A 21,566-nucleotide genomic window follows, 5' to 3' on the forward strand; every position below is an offset into this window, starting at 1 on the left:
GGCATCAATGAGAAACTACTGGGTTTAGCTGCAATGTTAAAGTGCACTTTTGTTAAGAAAACTGAGCCTGTGAGCCACCAAGGTGGATCTTGGGTCCATTTTCCATCAGTTTACACTTTGGACAGTTCTCCACTTGCACAGAAATAAAAATCAGTTTCTGTTCCATAGCCATCTCCATGCAACCTGCAGCTGGGAGGAGGGAGGCAGGCCTGGTGCTTTTGTCCTTGTGCTCCAATATCAGCTGTGCCCCAGGTAGCAGGGGGTGGTGGGGGCTGTGCCAGCAGAGCCACTGCAGCCAGGGGAGGTGCTTGTTGGTTCCACTGCGATGATGTGATGCTGCGTATGGGGCTGTGGAGGCTTTTACGATCACCACTTATTAAAAATTCTGATGCCGACGCAGGAGAGGAGTAAGTTCTGACTCACAGCTCCAAAGGCTGCGCTTCTCTGTGGGGCTGAAAGGTGCAAAAAGCAAGAGTTTTATTTTTCTAAGTTACTAAGTCACTAAGCTGCTGGGAGATATGACCCCATACACGCAGACAAAGCAGATCTGCTGATTAGGCTGCTGGTTTACAGCTTATTTTCTCAGTATATGATGTCTGTTGAAACAGAAAAAAATCAGAGTTAATAAAGCTACAGTGCCTAATGCAGCCCCCCTCTCCCTGCTCCTCATTAAGCTCATCAGTAGAACAGACAGCAGTGTAGTGGCTGCTTTGTCTAATCTGTAATACCACACTGTATTGAATAATGCACCTATTTATCATATAGTCTTCTTCCTTGGTAGCGTTCTGAATGCAATTATCAGAGGTGTCCTTGCATCTTTAAATCTCATTTAGAATGAGATCCACAGCCAAAATGCTAATGAGCTTGCCTTAATTGTAAACACTGAGCACTGATAAGAATGAAACTCCATCCTCTGTTCTCAAAGAAGTTCTTACGTGTTTCCTACTTACACGGCTTTTTATCAGATTCTCCTTCGCTTCTGTTCTTAGCAGATTAATAGGCACCTGAACAGACAAATAACTGTACTACATCTTCTTCACACCCTTTTGACAGACTTTTGAGATTGCAAAATATTTTTGGAAAATTATTATTGGAAAAAAGATTACTGAATGATCAGGCGGAGGGCAATTTTCCAGGCTGGAACAAACCGTTCCCCAGCATTCACATGAACACATTAGTAACTTGTATTTAAATGCTGATGGGACATTTTTTAGAATGTGATAAGTGTGAAATAGCCCATAGTTTTATCAGTCTTGGTTGCTGCCCACTACTGCTAAAAAAAGGTTGATTGTGATCATCAAGCTGCAGGTAGGCAGTGCCTCTGGACTGTAAAATAGGAATGTTAGTGCGCAGTGATGAAAGCAAACTTTGCTCAACACCTGTCTATATATATTGCAGGTTTCAGTGGCTGCCCAGCTGATCCATTCGCTCTGTGGTCTGGGAATAAAGAAGTGGTAAGTAAGAAAACTGAGACCAAGTTTTCCTTCCTTCTCTTTCGAACTTGTTTAGCTTACAAATCTAAAGCTCTGCCAAGGGATGGCAACAGAGCTCTAACATGGAGAACCGGAGTGGCATGTGAAATGTCATCCACTTGTTAGCATTTTCAGCTTCTGTTCTTTCAACTGCATTTCTACTTTAAGGAAGTGATAAAAAAATTGTCGTTCTGAAAACAAACTGTTCTACTTTCTGCCTGCAAAAAACTAGATTTATTTTTTTGGAATATGATAAAGGAAAAAAGCATTTTATTTGCAGCTGTCAAAAAAACCCAAACCAAAACCCCCACAGGAAAATACTGCCTATAGCATAAGAAAGTATTGTTTTAACTATTATTTGGATTGAAAAGAAGTGAGGTTTTTAAGCCATAGCATTCAGTGGCATTGGATACTGGAAAATGTCTAGGGTATGATTAATGAAACATTGGAAGGAAATACTGTCAGTCTGTGTGTTAGCATAGATAGTGTGTAATGTCTGTGTGCTGCAGTATGGCCGTGTCAGGCTATTCTTGATGGAAACATTTTCTGATGCTAATTTGGTTTGATACACAGCAGTAAAAGGAATACATTAGTCTGATGCAGTTAGCTCAACTAATGTGGCAGTAGGCAGAATTCAACTGGTTTCTCAACTTTTATTAGCACCTCTTCCATTAGACCAGTAAGTCTTTTTTATGCCATTACTTTTTCCTCTCTCGATTCTTTGTGTTTTGTGCTCGGGATGGGGTAGATCTGTATCTCCTTGTATCTGTATCTGTATTTCCTTGTGGGTGGGATTTTGTTGCTGATGTTGTTTTATTTTAAAAAAGTAAATTGTTTTATTTAAGTACCTAGTAAGCATTTTAAGGAGTTCACTGAGGATTCCTGACTGTGGGTCCCCAGAGGCAGTGTCTGGTGCTTTGCTTTGTTGTGAGTGCAGAAATTAATGTTTGGGATCCATTTTCTCTTCACTTGTTTAGAAATTAGTTCTCTTTACTAGCTTGTTTTATGTGGGTTTTGTTTTGGATTTGCTGGGTTTTTGTTAGTTTTGCTATGTGTTAGATTCAAGCCTGTGAACAATAAGACTCTGGGATCTGTAGGAACAAACAGTGAGCACAATGCTCGTTTTTCTCTTATCTTTCATGCATGTTTTTATCCCCTGACTACTACATTAGCTGAAAGTTTACATCCTGGCTAAGCCTTCTAGCTTATTCAGAGAAAACCCCCAAGGAGGCAGCTGGTGCCAGAGCAAAGTCAAGACTTGCTGCTAGCAAGGCTGAATCATTGCTGCTGTTTATTTAAGTCGCTGCCTGTTCTGTCGCACCTGGGGCTCTGTGGCTGCCATGGAACAGGTTCTGGGAGCAAAATTATCAGCTACTGTAAAGCTACTGAATGGATCTGTGCTGGCTGAGGATCTTTCCTGTCTCTACATAATGTGCTTCTATGTTGGAAATGATGCATTTTGGGGGGGGGGGGGGAAGAGTATTTTTTCAAACTGTGTATAAGGATTGCTGCATGGCTTGGTATTTACTCCTATGAAGTATGTGGTGTATTGGATATCCGACTAGCTGATAAATCCCTTTTTAACATACAAACTGTAGCATATTGGTGAATGACAAGAAAGTTAAGGGTTTGTAGAAAAGCTGTGAGACAAGAAGAGCCAGAGAAGGGGAAGCCTGGCTGAACCCAAAATCAATTTGGAGCTGCTGAAGCAACTTCTAGGCACATGCATGGTCATGTTGGTGGTTGTTGCAGTGATTACCAGTTGGTTTTGAAAATACTGATTTTTTTTCCAGTACTTTTACTTCCTCTTGGAAATTCACTGGGGCTGTTCCCCTGGAGGTGAGATTTCTTTAAGGCTTACTGCTTTGTAGTTCTTATTTCAGGCACAATGTGGCCTCTCAGTGAGCTGTCACGGGTGGAGAGGTACAAACAATACCATCCAGGCACAGAGAAGTGGCAGTTCATATTCTCTGTGTGAAGTCCAGCAAAATAAATACACTTCCTACTGTTTCTGATTTAAAGCTGAGAAGCACTGAGAGCCTAGCCCTGCTACAGAGGCAATGCTGTTACAGTAAATGAGTCACTGAGGAATGCAATATAGGGCACCTGCATGACACCTAGTGTTGCTCAGATAATTCCCAAGAGACTTTTAACTCTTTGAAATGCTGCGGTGAGAGAGTCAGTATGGATTTATATCCATAACTAAATTATCCATAACTAAATGCTGTCCTAAATCATAGGAGCCGACTTTGAGTTTCTCTCATGTTTTAATTCAGAAGTTGAATGCCATTGATTTCCATCTATCTCCCTTGTAGGAGCAGGAGGTTTCAGTTTCTTTTGGAGTTAGAAAGGATGTCACACATATTTAGCATTTTCCAAAGGCGAGGAAAGACTATACTTACAACAAAAGGAGCACACACGATGGTGTGAGAGGATTTGCCACGAGGTTCACCCAACCAGACTGGATTACAGTTTGCGCAGGCATTAGTTTTCAGACCTTTGCAATATGCATAGCGTATTTTGACCTGCCACTTTCAGGAGGAAATTAGCTCCCGTTTCATCACGGCTCTGAACAGGTGGATATCCAAAGCACCAGTGCTTACCTGGACGTGAGCTCCATGACTGTGCCCTGGATGTAGATGTCCTGGCCAGCTTCTTGCCAGCTCAGGTGGGAACCAGAAGAATGACACTGAGACACCCAGGCTGGCACAGGGATGGGCAAAGCTCATCACTCCTGTCACCTCATCCAGCAATTGTGGCTATCCTTCCTTTGGACCTGTACTGGTGTGTCCAGCTGAGTGTAGCTCCTTGATGCAGTGTGCGTTGTCACCAGCCCATCCTCTGCCTGTTCTGTAACATGCTCTTTCACAGTGTAGTTATGTCCTTGGTGTTCAAAAGAGAGCTACTATTAGGGTTTTCATTGTCATGTACATCTTGCGTCAATGTTGTTGGTCTTTTATATCATGACATCAGGCTTTCCAAAGGCTCATGTGAGCTGTCAGAGACTGATGCAGTTAGCTTTGTCACCTCACTGCTCTGCTCTTCCACAGCACTCAGGTTATCCCCCGAGTATTTTCTAAAGATGTCAATGTCTGTATCTGGGCCAAGCAAGAGTTCTTTGAAGGGAAAACTGTAGAATGTAGATTATCCTTGTAGCCCAGTGATTAATTAACAGTAAGCAGCTGTGGCCAGGACTCTAGCAGAGTATCAGGTGGCTCTAAACTAGCTTCTCAGCTGTTCCTCTTAACAAGAGTCAGGATCTGGAGAAAACTGACAGCTTTGGTGATGCTTTCAGGATCTAGGAGGTTCTGCTTTCATCTGTCCTTGATACCAATCACACAGAATTGGCTGTTCTAGTTATACCCCTGCAAACCCAAGTGCACAAGGCAAACACTGTAGAGACCTCCAGTATTCAAGTCTACTTTCCCAAATCAGAAGTTGACTAGGGCTCTAATGATTTTATAAACATACCTACAAAAAATCTTCCTCCATGGATGTGGTCAGTTCTCATTCTATGGTATTTAATCCCATAAAGCAAAACCAGTAATACATGACGTACCTGTGGGATCCTGAGCACTTCAGGAATATGGGAGATGCTTATTATGAAAAAATGCCCTGCTGAATTCTTGAATGGGGAGAGCTTATTTAGGAGACATTGAGGCTGTTTGTCTGCTGACGTTTTCAAGCTCCAGTTTCTCCAGTGAGTGCATCAGCTCAGTTTCCATACAGTGTTCATGCAGGCTGAATCCTTCATTTCCATACTGAGCGTAACAGAAGAGCTGTAGAAGTACTGATGGCATCTCTAGGTATGGTGGTGTCCAGCATATTCTGTGTCTGTCCATGGTGGGAATATGCTGTCGATGCAACTTCCATCTGAATTTCCAATGCATTTTCACGACTGCATTTCACTTCAGGAGCACTTGTGCTGAGCAGTTATTTTCTTTAGAGCTCTTTAATTGCTGAACATGTATAAATGAAACTTGTTTAACAAGATGGAGGTGTTCTGGCATGGGTGGGGCTTGGAGGTTTTTCTGGCATGGGGGAAAATATGGGAATTTGCTCCAAGCAAATGATAACTCTTGTTGAAACAAGCAAGGGTGATTTTCTTCCATCTCTTCTGCAGTCTTTCTTTGTGTATCTTGGGAGCTGCTCTAGATCTTGCGCCACAGATAAAGAATTTGTAAAATCAAAGTTTTTACTAATGCGATTGTAGAATAATTTTTCCTATTAATGTTGAAGGGGAGACGCTCTTTTCTTTTTGGAGTACCAAAAAATAATACCCTCCTCTGTTACAGTAGCAGATGAGCGATTTTGTCTGTGACATTTCCTCCCCAACTAAAGGAGGAGGATGTGTGCTTATTGACATAGGAAGGCACAAAACATTTCCAGCATCAGCTACATAATGGATTATGATTAAATGAATGATTAATTATACTCCTTTAGAGTGGCTGCTAAATGCAGGTGAACCTTGTTTACGGGAGTGTGATACCAACCCTGGCACTGGCTTTTGGAGGCTGGGTGCATGTGCCCTGTTTATGAGGAGTATTGCAGGCAGATTTCTCACCTCAGATGTTCCAGCTGTGTGGGTGCCAGACGTGGTACCTGTGGGCAGCTTTGCCCCCAGCACTGATTGACTTGTGTGGCAGAGAGGGTGGAAGAGACAGACCCAAAGGTGAGGCCTTTCTGGGTAGGGTTCACTTCTCCCACCTCTTCCACTGAGTATTTGATCATGCTGGCTGAGCTAACCAACAGCCTTACAAGCTTGGAAAGGCAGAGGAATTACCATATGCTAGCTTATCTCCCCACGGTCACCCTCCCCTCTTTCATGACCCTCCTTCTGGCTTCTGATATTGGTGAAGTAAATCAGTAGGACTTTTCCAGGCTTTGGTTGAAGGAATGGCTGCCTTCTCCTTCTGTGCCTGGGCTAGGTCTATCATGCACTTGTACCTGTGCTGGCCAGTTTTGGCCATCTGATGTCTTATTTTTTAAGTTATTAATACAACAATCCACGTCAAATATGCTCAAAAGGGTCAGGAATTAACAGGTTCATACAGAGAGATGCGTATTTGAGATGCGTGAGCTGACCTTGCTGCCAGTAACTCAGCTTCCTTTGCAGCATCAGCTCTGAGTTACAGGCAAATATAGACCTGCAAATGGCCACTGCTGCCTAATTATGCTCTTCTCCCCTCATTCAGCAACCATCATCCTGGAACTTGAAACTCTGTGGTCTTTCTCCACCATGTCCAGGGTCATGTTCTCCTCAATACTTCCACGGGAATGAACCAGTAAAGGCAACAAGAAGACTGTGTTTAGCATACGTGACCTAAACAAGGCAATGCTTTAGGGAAGAACTTTCTTTGCTAAGGTCTTGGTAAGGTTTACCAGTTTGGTAAATGCAGTCAGTTAAATCCAGAAGGTGGAAGAAATGGTCCTCCAACTTTTTGCTGAAAGGAGATAAAATGAATTTTAAAAGGTCATTAAAAAGCTTTATTCAAGGACATATTACTTCTGTTCTATTTCCATCTCTTTTGCTCTTAATAATATTTTTCGTATGTATGCTGTTGTAAGTTGAATATTTTGACTGCACACACATTTAAATCAGCACTACTTTGTTAGTCACAGATCATGGCTCCCTGGCCTGAGGTGGAAAAGCCTGAAACCAATAACTATATTGGGGACTCTTCCAAACAAAACCAGAACATGGCTGGGAAGGAAGGAGAAAATCATAAAGGTAATGTGTGCTCACCTGTGAGTGACAGATTTATATATATTTTGTGGATCTTTGGAGAAGACAGAAAGTAATTTAACTGTTTTATTTAATGTTCTATTTTATCAGGCAACTTGGCTTCACTTGGAAATAAAGGGGAAATTCAACCTGCATTTTCCACAATAGCCTTGATAGATGAGACCAGGCAAGAAGAAGAAGACCCATGGGCTCTGCCAGAACTGCAGGATACTGGGATCAAGTGGTCAGGTAGCCGTTTCTCAGTAAAGAAGTTACCTGCATTTATTTTTTCCACTAATTCTGTTCTCTTTGTCTCCTTTATTTTTCTGAAATCATACTTGCTGCAGAATTGAATGTATCATTTGAAGAGAGCCTTGGGTGACATGGTCTAGTGTGAGGTGTCCCTGACCATGGCAGGGGGGTTGGAACTTGATAATCTTAAGGTCCTTTCCAGCCCTAACTATTCTATGATTCTATGTAGACTTTACACTTTCTCTCATCTTCCCCAACAGTAAATGGGGATATTATATTTAGTCAGTTAAGAATTTGGAAATCATGCTGCTTACTCTCCTTAAAACACAAGGAATTTATGGAAAACGATCCAAAATTAGTATGGTTTTATATCCAGGCGCGCATTGGTTTTTCTTTATTCAGTAGGATGACTGTCTAAAACCAAGGGTCAATCTCAGACTTCACAAGGCTTTTGTCATATACCAAATGCTTTTACATGGTAAAACTAGGTAAACATACCACCTGCTTCTGCAGTTAAAGTTTGATTAAGAAGAACATTCTTTCAGGTTTAATCACACACTGCAGTCACAACACTGTCTTTTGACTTCCTATTCTCTGCTTGTGTGCAGACAGTTCCAGAACACCAGATACATCAAGCAAGTCTCATGCATAATATATTTGTTTTGCAGAACTGGATAGAAAAGGAAAAATCATTCGCGTGCTCTATGGGATAGGAAAGTTTATTATGCTACTTGGATTGCTCTACATGTTCGTGTGTTCTCTGGATGTACTGAGCTCTGCTTTTCAACTAGTAGGAGGTATGAAAATGTCTAAACCATCAAGAATAAAATATAAATTAGGCAGTAAATTTCATCTCAGTGACTAAATTACAAGTGCCACTTTTCAAGAACATTCTCCAGATTTATGTGTTGTGTTACAGATTCAGAAGGAAGTAGCTTTGATTGAAGACTGACCTTCATTTGTTTGAAGGGGCCTTTGTTTCTCAAATTCCAGAGAGCTGTTGATATAGGAATTATTGGCCTCACTTTCATAGACGGTTCCTGTTACTTTAGTGACAGTTTACATGAATACATCTGCCGAAAAAACTATCCCATGTGAAAGACATTTCAACAAGGTGAAATACAAAAATTGCACTCTTGATCAAAGCACCCAGCACTGGAAGATCCCCCAAATCCTTCAAAGACAGAAACTATTGAAATGCATTTTGCCTGTCTTCAAGGGCTTAATTCTGCTGATGGATTCAGCAGTGGATATCAGAGAAATACATGAGTTTTTGTAGAGGTATTTTTTATTTTTGGCCACACAGAAAGCTGTGGGAACAGAATTACTCAGGATTATTAAAATAGGGTGGGTTTTTTGATGCAGTAACCAAAAATATTAAGGCAGCAACAACATTTAAGTCTATGTATCTGTAGTTTTTTGTCCTATGGTCTTTCCTCTGATGGCTGTGTTTTTATGTGGTTTCATATGGTTTTATATGGTTCTCTTCAGATTTCAGTAGAGCTTGTTTAGTCTCTGAAATGAGGGAATATAAAGTATCTGACAACTGAGAAACTGAAAGTTCAGGACCTGAATTTGGACCCCTGGGCTACATCATCTTGCATATTTTTTGTTTGTATATGTATCTCAATTAAATGGTTGGATGATCTTTAATTAAATGCTCTGATAATTCCTATGGATTTTACCTCACACTTCCCTCACACTGAGAATGTGGTTTTTGTAGGTAAAGCAGCAGGGGACATTTTTCAAGATGATTCAGTGTTGTCTAATCCTGTTGCGGGGTTGGTGATCGGCGTTCTGGTGACCGTTATGGTCCAGAGCTCCAGCACTTCTTCATCCATTGTGGTCAGCATGGTGTCCTCCACACGTAAGTCTGCTTACACTGTCTTCCCCCAGATCACTCACAAATCTTGGACTGGGGGGGCAGATATTCCCATCTGTGTTCAAATTACAGAAGCTATTGGGTGTAAGAGTAGAGGTGGCAGGAAAAGGTTGTCACAGCTGGTGGTCTGGAATAGTTTCTTAAATAGTAATAGTAGTAGTAGTAGTAAAGTCCACAACTGCAGTGAAAAACATTGGAAGCCCTGACACTGAATGCATTAATTCTGAAGTATCTGCATACTTTTCTCCTCTTAGCCAGTTACTGAACTTCATTTGCTTCTGAGGCATCATTTCAAAATTCTACAGTAATTAGGAAAATGCCTGGGAAAGAAGAAACTGTATCTAATCTGGCCCTCTAACATCTGGTGAAAAGGGATAACCATGGGCTGCAGTTTCAGTGGGGTCACAGGACTACAGAAGTACCACGTTCCCAGGGGGCTTGATTAAAGTAAACATATCTGGGTTGGAGCCCCTAATCCCAGTGACAACAAGGGAAATTAGGGTTCCAGTGACATTAATCAACGTTAATTCTCATTGGAGCAAAGAGCTTGCTGATGATTTGATTTTTTAATTCAGTGCTTCCTTTTCTGCTTTCCAGTGCTGACTGTTCAATCAGCTATTCCTATCATAATGGGGGCAAACATTGGTACCTCAGTTACAAATACAATTGTGGCACTCATGCAAGCCGGGGACAGGAATGAATTTAGAAGGTACTGTACTCAAGCACTAGATCTGAAAGGCTGCTTTTCTTCCTTCTTTGTAAGTTTTCTTCTGAATTCCCTATCTCTGCTACAGCCATTCAACCTATTGGCCACTATTTGAAAGTCTTGTTAAGGAATTCACAAGATGGCCATGGTTAAGGTATAATGCTGTCTAGATATAGGACTTCATGTACTTGAAGAAAAGCATATTGGGTTCCTTTAAAAATTTGTGGGTTTGTGAGAATCCACTGTTTTTAACTGGATAAATTTTCAACTTCTCCCACTATAACAACCACCTTTGATTCTCTCTTACTTATGGGATGGCTGTACAAGAAGTAAATATTACAGTATTTTCGTTTACTCTCCTTAAAAGAGACTTCAGTGTTGAAGCTTTTTTTTTAAGTCTACAGTAAGAGCTGGTAACTGTAGAGAAATGAAATGTTCTGGCTGTCAGATATATATAGTGACAACTTTCAGACTGCCAGTTGACATGATCACTGATAGAGTTCAAGGCTTACTGGAGATGGGCAGTAAACTTGGGAATGATATGAGACTTTGATACCTTGTGAATTATGGCATACCAGTCATAAAATACACTTAGCCAACGCCTCTGAAACAAGAGCCGTGGCTCCTCAGGCTGTGGAGGAGAAGCTGGAAGGGAGCTGTTCACCAGGCGTTTGCATGACCATGCGAGAGGGCTGCAAAGAGCCACCTTCCCCCACAGGTAGGGCAGATCAGGTCCCAGAGGCAACACATGGCTCAGTATAAAAAGTGTACCAAAAATGGGTGAGAGGCAAAACAAAAGCAGACTGTACGGGCACTTCTTTCTGCAGACAAGTGCACTTGGCAGCCTCCTGTTAAGGACCACTTTTGCCTTTTCTACTTTGTGTTGTTTCACTCACCTGAATGGCTCTTCCACTTGGTCAATGGTGTGGAGAAAGCTTAGTGTTCTATAGCAAAGCAGCCACCTCCTGTGACCCCAGAAATTAAATGATTGCCATCAAAATGGGCTTCATTCTCACCTCTATGATTTCATATTTAGTTGATGTTGTGCACATGTTGTTTTACTAAAAGAAGCTCTGTTTTTACTTTCTGCTCTTAGGGCCTTTGCTGGGGCAACAATCCATGATTTCTTTAACTGGCTCGCTGTGTTTGCGCTGTTGCCTGTTGAAGTTATTTCTGGCTATCTTTACCATCTCACCAATGTTATAGTTGATTCTTTTCATCTTGAAAGTGGTGACGATGCCCCTGAGCTACTAAAAGTTATCACAGACCCTTTTACAAAGCTCATCATTGAGGTAAGCTCCTTCTCACTTCAAGGAAGCTGCTTACTTGGTTCAGTCACAGCTAATCAAAATGCTCTGAATATGGAGGAGAGGGGGGAGCTCCCACTCCCTTCTGTGTGTCCTTGGGGTAAAACTCATTAGCAGGCGGATTCTTCTTTTTATCCACATTTCATAAAGCTCCAGTTCTGTATTTCCTGTTTCTATTTCCCCCACATTCACAAATACAGTGACGTGGGATGGATGGGATGGCAGCCTGTTGCCTAGACATTGGCAGATAGTACTCACTGAGACAACCTAGCTCAACCAGGACCTGAGGGGAAGACATTGAAATTAGCAGAAACTTGCACATATCTAGAGGGACAGCTGGAGGCCAGAGGGGATGAACACAGGTCCTAAAATGACAGGAAATGCATCTAGGCAGTTGTGTCAGTATAGTTGTTTAAACAGAAGCAATGAGATGAGGTAGTGGCTGATTTGGGGAGAATGAGACACAGTGTTCGTGTGCATAGAGCTGTCCCCTTTACTGAGAGTAAAGCCTGTTGGGCAGCAGCTCCAGCATTAGAGATGGTCATGCAGGCATTACATGGTTGAGCTTCCAAAGGGAGTTATTTGAGTAGAGCTGAACAGAAGTGTGTGATGTAAGTTGGTGTAATGCGCTTTTTTTTCTTCTTTCTTTTTAAGCTTGATAAATCAGTAATAAATGCAATTGCTACAAATGATGAAGCAGCAAAAAACAAAAGCCTGGTAAAGACTTGGTGTGTAACTGAAACCAATGTGGTGAGTATTGTGCTAAATTAATTGTCAGGTTCCTCAGGAAATACATGACTGATCTGTTGTGAAATTAGGCTTTTAAATAAGGTATTTTTTTTGCAGCACCAGAAAAAGAATGAAAACAATTTAATGTAGTTCTTGCTCCACTTAAACCAAGGATGTCAGACCAGTGGTGAGCTTGACCTGGCTGTTTTCAGTACCGTGCAGGCCCTTGCTTATCAAACTGGTGGTTTGGAGCCAAACCTTTTACTCCTTTCACATCCAAATGCCTTTCAATCCTGATACTCCTACTGACTCCCTGAAAGTGGAAAAAATCTGCACTATAAGCCAAAGAAAATATCTTTTCCCCCACCATCTATCTGTTGATCTAAGCACCATTAGTCTTACATGTGTTAGGGTGATCTGGTTGGTGGCAGCTGGTTATTTGCAGCCTTCTTGGAAAACTGCCCTGGGAGAAAGCCTCTGTGGGACTATGTCCCGTTGTTCTTCACTCAAGCAACATTGCAGATTGAAGGAATCTGTTGCCCAGATTGACACCAATGAGTATTTTGGTAAACTGTGGAGCTGAGTGCATGGTTTGCACTGTTCAGCTAACTGACAATTAGAGCATTAAATATTCCTTGGATCTCTAATTAGGCTATTCTATTTGTTGACATGTATAGAAAAGTAATTCTTGAATTCCTGAGGCGGAAGACACTTAAAGACACACAGCAGAGGTTAAAATTAAGTGCTTGGGTACTTAGAGGAGCCCAGCTGCTATTGAATGACAGTCTGGATGGCCACTGAAATGCTAGCTAGAGAGATAGTGCCAGGAACAGAGCTGTGCTAATGTGAAACTCCGCTCAGGTTACGCAACCGAGGAGCTGGGTATATCCATCTCAGGGGAGGCATGATGCTTGGGCAGGCATACAGCTTCCAGGCCCCTGGCTCACACTTGGTTACCCCTTTGCCGCACTGGCTGGGCAGGCACAGCCTGGCTCCCAGTGAGGTCTGAGCCCCTGAGCCCTGCACAGCCCCCCCACCTTTAGAAGACAGGCAAGTACACAGAAAGCGTAGGCTGAAGGTTACATTTGCATATACACACTTTCTTCTGTATTTGTCTATATTTTGGCTGTGTATGTACTGGCCAAACATGTAGTCAAATTACAGAAACACATGAAACCCTTACAAGCTTGACTTGCACTTGGTCATGGGAGAGAAAGATCATTTAAAGGATTTACATTCCTAGCGGGTTAAACCCACATCTGGCAAAAATAATAAAACAGACTTAGGGCAGGGATAAATGCACGCAGATCCCACATGTTTAAAGCAAAATATAAGGATAAATATTCTGATCCAAAGTAGCTGCTTTGAAACTCAGATGTATGGAGAAAAAAGGGCAAGAAGCAACACTCTGTTGTGTTTGTAAAAGCTGATATGCTGGAGACCTCCCTGAAAGTGTGAGGGCACTGGACCCACCCCAGGCTTTGCCCATCTACATCAGCTGGAGGAGGGATAAGAATACAGGTGCCTGTGGGCAGGGTCCAGCGAGAAAATACAATTTTGATTTCCTTCTTTCTGCAAAAAGAATCACTGAAGCATGTCTTAGAGATATCTCCTGTTCAGCAGTGTGATTCAGAGTCCGTTTAGCTCTTAGCTGCTCTTATGGGGAAGTACAGTTCAGCTAGTGAACCCTTAATTTGCATAAGGACTTAGGAACCTAGCATCAGATTGCAATATGTCTGGGCTAGGAGCTCCTATAAGGAAGGGTTTATTGCAGTATATAGAAATTCAGGTTCAGCTCTGTAATAGTAATGCTAATCAGAGCACTAGTAATTAGCTTTTAGATAGCACTTGAGCTTTTAAAAGGAAAGTAGTAGCAGATGGAGAAACTGAGGCAGGGCAAGGCAGTGTGAGGATCTTGTGCTCATGCAGGACAAAAGCTCTACTAGTATTGTAGTATTCTGAATTATGGTCCTGTGCAGTACTCAACAGACCATTAACTGCTGTTAAAATGACAATAAAGAGGTCTGTCTTTGGTGCAAGTAAGCTGGGCAATGACTGTACAGACCCTGACATCAGTAGTTAACGTACAGATGACTTGGTGCTATGGTTAATACAATATAGGTTTGGGGAATATTTTAATCTTTAAATGTTGTATTGACTGACCTGGATAACAGCCCAATTGTTTTAAGAATGCAAAAATATTTTGCCTTGTCATTAGTGTGGTGCCAGCTGACACCCCAGCTAACAAATTCACCTTTACTGGTGAATGCTTGGTGTAGTAAAAACCTAGAACTTTGCATGAGCTCTTAATGAAGGGTGACTGAACTATCTGCTTTGTCTGGCAATTTGTAGACACTGCAGAATGTCACAATTCCACCATCAGAAAACTGCACATCCCCTGACTTTTGCTGGAGTGAAGGAAATGTGACATGGACCATCAAGAATGTAACTGAAACAGAATATATCAGTAAATGTAAGTGGCAGAACTGGTTGTCTTTTGATAATATCTTTATAAATGTATATAGCTTTCTGATGGTGTTAACAGACCAGAAGTTTATCGAGAAGCAATCACCTGTATATGGATAGAAGGTACTACTGCATGTGTAGTCAGAGCTGTTATAGCTGCACAGCTGGAGTTACCAGCATCATTATGATATCTGGCTGCTGATGGATCTCTTTCCATGCTCCCTGATATCAGTAAATTGAGGTCTCCAGTATCATGTCGCCCTCGCTGTTCAGGTGACTTGGAGCTACAGTTACTTTGCTGCAATGGTTGGTTGGATATCTTCATTCATATGCAATGCCCTTCAGGAGTTTCAACAGCCCTTCTCAGGCATGCAGCCATCTCTGGGAAGAGCCAACCCACCATTCACCTCAAAGCACACTAAAATGTCCTCACACTGTTGTATTCCTCCCCCTTGCACATGGTCACCCATCTCCTGCCTGCCCTGCAGGGGTGCCTGCTGTGTATTTTGTAAGTGTGTCAATATAAATGCCCCTCTTGCCACCCTCTGATATGGCTTTTGTGGAGCAAGAGAGGTGGAATTTTAACTCCTTGCATCACCCCCTCAAGCTGTGTGTGCTTTGACCCTCTTTTCTTAGAGGCATATATGAAAACCAGAGCTGGGCTTGGGATCAGCAGCAAATATGTGGCCAGGCCAATTCATTTTCCTTTCCTTTTTCAGGCCGGCATCTCTTTGCAGAAGCAGACCTGCCTGATCTCGCCATTGGTCTCATCCTTCTGGCTTTGTCCCTGCTTGTTCTGTGTTCCTGTTTGGTGATGATTGTTAAGCTATTAAACTCTGTGCTTAAAGGACAAGTGGCAAGTGTTATCAAGAAGACAATCAACACTGGTAATTATCTGCTTTTCCTGAAGATTGTTTTCAGGAATGACAAGGACTCTGAGCACATTTATTGATATCTTTTGCTCTGGAAGCTATTACAGAATAGTTTAAATAAAACAGAAATTATCAAACTAAAATTATACACACACCTTATTTTATTTCCTCCCAAGCATGTTATTTTCTTCTTTTTTTTTTTTTTTTTTAAATCAATTAGCAAACAGATTAACTGCAGCAGATTAACAGCAACAGAGGCCAAAGTCCAGGCTCTGTTTCTTGATGTATAATCATTAGCTGTTAGAAATGCAGTGTTCCCATCCTCAAAAGATAGCAGTGAAGTGCTGAAATGGTGATTGCCTGCATTGGCACAGAGCCTGCATGTTTCTTTTAAAGCAAGTTGGAAAAAAGTTTGTAGTGATTAATGATCTAATTACCTTTGATTACCCTGTTCCACTGCTTAACCCTTTCTTCTGTAGGATAAGGCAGCCCCAAATACATTCCATCTTTCCCTGTGGTCTCCAGGTGTTTTTTCATCCTGGATCCAGTGAGTGCAAACGCTGAGTTGTTTTCACTTGGCTGCTTTTTCTTCAGCCTCCCTTGAATGGAGAAGTTAGAATCCACAGAAGAGAAAAGTAGTCCTGGCCCATCTCTGGTAGTGGTTGAAGAGAGGGGTCACAGAAATGGGGAAGGCAGCAAAGTGGTCCCAGTGCTCTCTTCTGTTCTCCTGGGCAAAGAACACGACCTGAATCAAAAATGAGGGATAGAAAGTAATCAGCTGTTGGTTACTGTTCATTCGTGATCTACTCTGTTCATTTGTGTCTTCTTGACTGATTAAGGCCCCACTTCTTGGCTTAATCATAGTCCCCTCACAGGGGACCATTGTGCCTGGTTTTTCTGATCAGTGTAATAAGCGTTTCTTTGCAAGGGTTGACAAGTGAATTTTTAGGAGGTGTTTGAAGCTGGTTGGAACAAGCAACCTGATTTTCTCAGGATGGTTTTCAATGCTTTCTGAAGATTGATCCATACAGCAGGTGCCTGGTTGCTAAAATGAAGGCACTCGAGCCACCAAGAAAGTTTTGTTTTGACCTCTGTGGAAACATTTCTGGTACCTAAATATAAATGCTACCCTGGGTCAGGACAGATGTCTACCTAGTCTAGTATCTGTCTTAAAGTATATTCAGTTGTGGAAGGCTAGAGAAGGAGTACAGCGAACAGGGTTGATTAAAGTAGTGACTGACTGTAATGTAAAATTGTCAGTTAAGTGGCAATATGCAAACAATACATTTACATATGAAATGCTTAACAGTCCTTTCACTGCTGTGTTACTGTTACATAGAGCATTGTGTTATGCTGAAGATGATGTTCTCCCTCTGTCTTTTTAGATTTCCCATTTCCTTTCACTTGGTTAGCTGGATACCTGGCTATGCTTGCAGGGGCTGGTATGACCTTTGTTGTCCAAAGTAGTTCTGTTTTCACATCTGCTATTACACCCCTTGTTGGTAAGTTGTCAATACTGTATTCTTTATCCCAATATTTTATCTTCTCCACCATTCTGAAACCACTCAATCCTGTTTTTTTTTCTCCTAGGCATTGGTGTTATAAGCATTGAGCGCTCTTATCCCCTCACATTAGGAGCTAACATTGGCACAACCACAACAGCTATACTTGCTGCTTTAGCAAGTCCAGGAAGTACATTAAAATATTCATTACAGGTCAGTATAAACTGATGCTTCCTTCCTTGACTTCGCTTGGAAGTTGTAACTTTTCTGAAGATAAACCTGACAAAATTGGCTCTGATGCAAATATGCCATGAATGTCATGCCTGATTTTGTATGTTCTATTTATGACAGCTCATTCCTTTCAACTGCTTAGAGCAAAAAGCTTGTATTAAACCTCAGAATGTCAATATACAGTAAAATCTTACTTTTGTAAATTGGGTTTGATCTGATTAATTCAGAACTGACACAGGGTGGGTCACTTGACCCCTGAGCATGCAGTCTCTGAAGCTTGAAATTCAGTGCCCAGATCCCTGACAACCCTCTTAGATAGTCCCCTAAGAGGGTAACCAATTTCTGTAAGTTACCTCCTCATGACCCTAACTCTGCTCATACAGTGTGTAAAGATTTCTGTAAGCTAGGTGAGAACCATACAACCCTTAAGATGTCAAGCCAGCTACCTACCCGAGGTTGCAGTGAGCATCATGGCATCTATTTTCTCATTGTAAATCTAATCTGACTGGGTTTTATTGAATTCCTTGTCTCTCTGCACCTCAGACTCTTTGAAAAGTAGGCAGCCTGGCTCTTGGCTCGCATTTACCACCCAGTAACGAACATTCCAGCCAGCAGATAACATTTGAATGAACCCTTTACATCAAAGAGTGAAAAGATAATGAAGTTTTCCTTTGTGAATAGGACAAATGTTTTTTACTAGCCACAATAAATCAAGAAAATTACAGTAGTCATTTTATTGTCCTCAGGCATGATAGAACAGATATAATCATGAGATGATGTTATCTAGACCAAGCTCAGATTTCATGATTACTTGCTGGTTTTATAATGTAATTTAAAAATAAACCCCTGCACTTTCATATTCATTTTAGTCTGATAACAGTTATGGAATGAAAATAAGATATGGTGAGCAGGGAATACACCGTTTTGTTCCATATATGCTTATTATGTCTAAGTGACTTCTGAAAGCTTTAGGAAGTAGGTGTCTTTTCACACTTATTAAAAAAAAAACCAAATTTGAAGTATGTGAATCAAACAATTGTAAAAGTCCAGGACAGAGCTACATTCCAGGAATCTCTTATAAACTTTTGGATAATTCCTGTAAAATTCATGTTTGTACCATTAATACTTTCTCAATAGCCTGTATGCAATACCTGATTCACACTTCCCATTTTTTCATTAATAACTTATGGATGCATAACCCGATAATGAACAGTTCTCATGTGATTCTCATACCTTAATAACAACAATACTGTTTTCTGATAGCTGTTTGTTTTGTCAGCTTTATTTCTGATGGACTTCATTTCTTGTATTTGAAAGCTGCATTTTTAGACTTCTCCATCTGCAGGGAGATAAGCCATACCCTCTAAGCCTGTCTTGTGTCCAGATGTTATCCTCTGTTTGTAGGCAGTGATCTTTAGAATCTGTGAGGTATTACTGAGTCCTTGCTTCCTGCTAGGAAAGGCCTTGCAGTGAAGGAGAAGAAAAACAGTAGGGGGCAAGGGAAGAGAAACTATGGTCTTAGTGCAACTGGAAGTTATAATAATGTGTATAGGAGCACTTAAAGGCATTTTAAATAATGAACTGCTCAAACATTTTTGCTTTCAGATTGCCTTGTGCCACTTTTTCTTCAATGTCTCTGGGATTATTCTGTTTTACCCGCTACCTATTACCCGGCTGCCAATCCGCATGTCCAAGACCTTGGGAAACATAACAGCTCAGTACAGATGGTTTGCTATATTTTATCTTCTCGTCTGCTTCTTTCTTTTGCCTTTGTTTGTATTTGGTCTGTCATTGGCAGGCTGGGCAGTCCTTTTGGGTGTTTGTCTTCCCCTGAGTGCTCTTTTTATTGCTGTGATTGTAATTAATATTATGCAGAAAAGGCGACCACATTCATTGCCTGAAAAGCTCCAAAACTGGGATTTCCTACCCACCTGGCTGCACTCCTTAGAGCCCTGGGACAATATCATTATGTCTTCACTTGCCTTTTGTGGGAAACACTGCTGTGGCTTCTGCAAGTGTTGTAAAGTCAATACGGAACAGGAGGGTGCCAAAGACAAGCAACTGAAAACTATGGAGGTTTACGAAAACACCATTGTGATGGCTGATGAAGAAAGAGGTGGAAGAAGGGCACCAGCCACAGCTTGTGTTGAAAAAACAGGCACAAACAACACAGCCTTATAGGAGTGTATCAACCTGTATTAGCAGAGATACAGCGTAGGACAGTCAGGCTCTTGAAAACCACCTTGGACAATGCACTGAGGACAGAGTGAACATTTTGTTAGGTTCCTGCAGTCAGTGATACATCACTCATCAAGGAATGGAGTCAAACAGGCTTGACAGAGTCCCTAGACTATCTATGATCAGTTGAAAAGCTAATGACAGATTTGCTTACAGAGGATCTACTATGCGGTAACTTCATCCAATGCTATCAGTAGCAAACAAAAGAAATCCCGATGTCCCATGAAAAGAGGGATGAAAAGAGTCGTGATCAGTCCAAACTTAATTGAACAAACAAACAATGCACTTGTAGAGCAGCCTTTACGACCTCCTGGCGTATTCAGCAAAAGTTGCTTTATAATATCTAAAAAGCTCTGGAAATTAAAAAAAAACAGGGAGAATTCTAATGTTGTTATTGGCCTGTTTGCAGTGGACAGAAAGGAAAACAGTCATTTTCCCAGTACGGAGAAAATTTATTCTATTTGTGTGAAGGAAAATGAAGTGCTGGGAAATCCTTCAGAAGCTCTGGGAATCCTACTCTGGCATGAGGGTGTCCGTAAGCCCACTTGCAGCCCTCTCTGTCTTCTTTAACACTGGGTGCAGGAGTTATAATCTTTTACTATCTCAAACTTAATGCCATAAAAGTAATTGCTCACCCCTCTGCCTGCTGAAGGTTAAGCACTGGGTTTGGAGACACTAGGTGGCTACCAAAGGGCTTGATAGACTCAGGATATGGTTGTGTGGCCATACCTCTTTCTAGATGGTCCTCTCCTACTATGTAACCCCACAAGCCAAGGAATGGTGTAGGGGGAAGGACAAGTGGCCTATGTAGGGGAGGAGACAGCCACACAAGCCTGAGCTTAGGTGGGGAGACCTGTTTGCAACTGTGGTTCCCTTTGGCTGAGCCACAAAATGGTATTTAAGAGTAGCGGTGGAAACTGGCTTTAGAGCTACAAAAGAGGGAACCTGGAGAGTAGATTATGGCACAGGACTTGTGGTAATCCTCACTGGAGAGAAAATAGTATTCACTCTGCACCATCATTTTGTGCTCTGAACCACCCTCCTTGGAAATAATGTGAATTTCACTGGCAATTGTATGTAGCAATCCAAATCCCAAGTAAAATCCATAAGTTGTGTAGTTACTACTATGTGTAGTCAAGCCACAGGTAGTGTAGCACTTGGTGGGACCTTGCTTGTGCTCAAATCATACTGTTACTGGTGTTTTAGTAGATGCTTGTGAGCCTATTTGAATGATGGGCTGACAAAAGGCACAATTTCAATGCCAGAAAAGAGCATTTCAAAGATGCACTGAGTACTTCTGCTGGCCTTCAGTAGCCAAGACGTCAGGGACTATGGGATAACAGCTGATGTCCAACCACTAATGTTAAAAGGTGTTAAAAGGTGGCTGAGTGTAGGCCAAGTGTCCTTTAAAACCAGTTTATGTGTCTGAGTTGTAGCTTAAATTTGTAATGGAAATGCTGAGAAGACCCCTAGTTTAACACTCAGTGCTGCTAGAACACATCTACTTTTGAGTAGTTTCTTTTCTGCAGAGCTCTGGGATTCAGGAGGTTGAATTCGGCTATCAGGTAAATACATATATTTTAGAAGATAATTGACTTTTTTTTAACCTGACATCCAGATTGGCAAACTATGTTGCTGAAAAGGTATTTCAGATTGCATTCATACTGAAGTTCCAACTGTTTCTGTAATTGTGAGCCAGTGACGAAATGCTTAGAATCAGAGTGAGTTTCCAAAAGAATCTAGTTCTGGTGTAGTTCTGCTCTTTTGGGGTTTAGCAGCAGAGAGCAGAATTATGCCAAACTGTTATTTTAGAAATTATCGTCTTTGTCCCTCATTGTGTCGAAGCAGAATTTTGTCAGCATCTCATTTTTAAATCGGAATTTTGATATCTTCAATAATACTTCTTCATTTTATTTTCACAATTCTGGATGATTTCAGAATGATTTCTTTAAATCCCAGTGTGCATTTCTCATGCTCTGTTTCTTTGGGAAAAATATGATAAAAATATCCAGAATTCTGCCCAAGGTATCTTAAGTTTCCATTGACCACCCATTGAAACAGGAAACATTTTAATCTACTTTTACTCGTTTCTTAAACAATGAGCACCTTATTTTGCATCTTGAAGTTAAGCCGTCAAGCACAGTGATAGTAACTGTGGGAAAGCAGTTCTTACAAAAGAAGCAG

The 21,566-nt window shown here is 41.4% G+C and overlaps 1 protein-coding gene across 4 annotated transcripts; it reads left to right on the top strand.

The window, feature by feature from the left end:
* Window positions 1-964: 964 nt before the first annotated feature.
* SLC34A2 (solute carrier family 34 member 2) lies at window positions 965-20,967 on the top strand. 4 transcript variants are annotated; one of them, XM_061379739.1, is made up of 14 exons: window positions 965-1,308; window positions 1,399-1,454; window positions 7,089-7,203; window positions 7,309-7,446; window positions 8,118-8,246; window positions 9,173-9,316; window positions 9,929-10,040; window positions 11,134-11,329; window positions 11,999-12,094; window positions 14,426-14,546; window positions 15,259-15,426; window positions 16,797-16,913; window positions 17,002-17,126; window positions 18,750-20,967. In XM_061379739.1, exons 3-14 carry the CDS (start codon window positions 7,098-7,100, stop codon window positions 19,323-19,325), a joined length of 2,028 nt encoding a protein of 675 aa, XP_061235723.1. In that variant the 5' UTR covers window positions 965-1,308; window positions 1,399-1,454; window positions 7,089-7,097; the 3' UTR covers window positions 19,326-20,967. The 4 variants fall into 4 exon arrangements, with proteins under 4 accessions (XP_061235723.1, XP_061235722.1, XP_061235725.1 ...); XM_061379738.1 differs by lacking the exon at window positions 965-1,308 and having other exon boundaries at window positions 1,335-1,454; XM_061379741.1 differs by lacking the exons at window positions 965-1,308; window positions 1,399-1,454 and adding an exon at window positions 5,186-5,278.
* The last annotated feature ends 599 nt before the right edge of the window (window positions 20,968-21,566 follow it).

The sequence above is a fragment of the Neopsephotus bourkii genome, unplaced genomic scaffold (assembly GCF_033783945.1).
Source record: "Neopsephotus bourkii isolate Nb327-2 ecotype Australia unplaced genomic scaffold, CSIRO-AGI_Nbou_v1 NB_1780, whole genome shotgun sequence".
Classification (NCBI taxonomy): Eukaryota; Metazoa; Chordata; class Aves; order Psittaciformes; family Psittacidae; genus Neopsephotus; species Neopsephotus bourkii.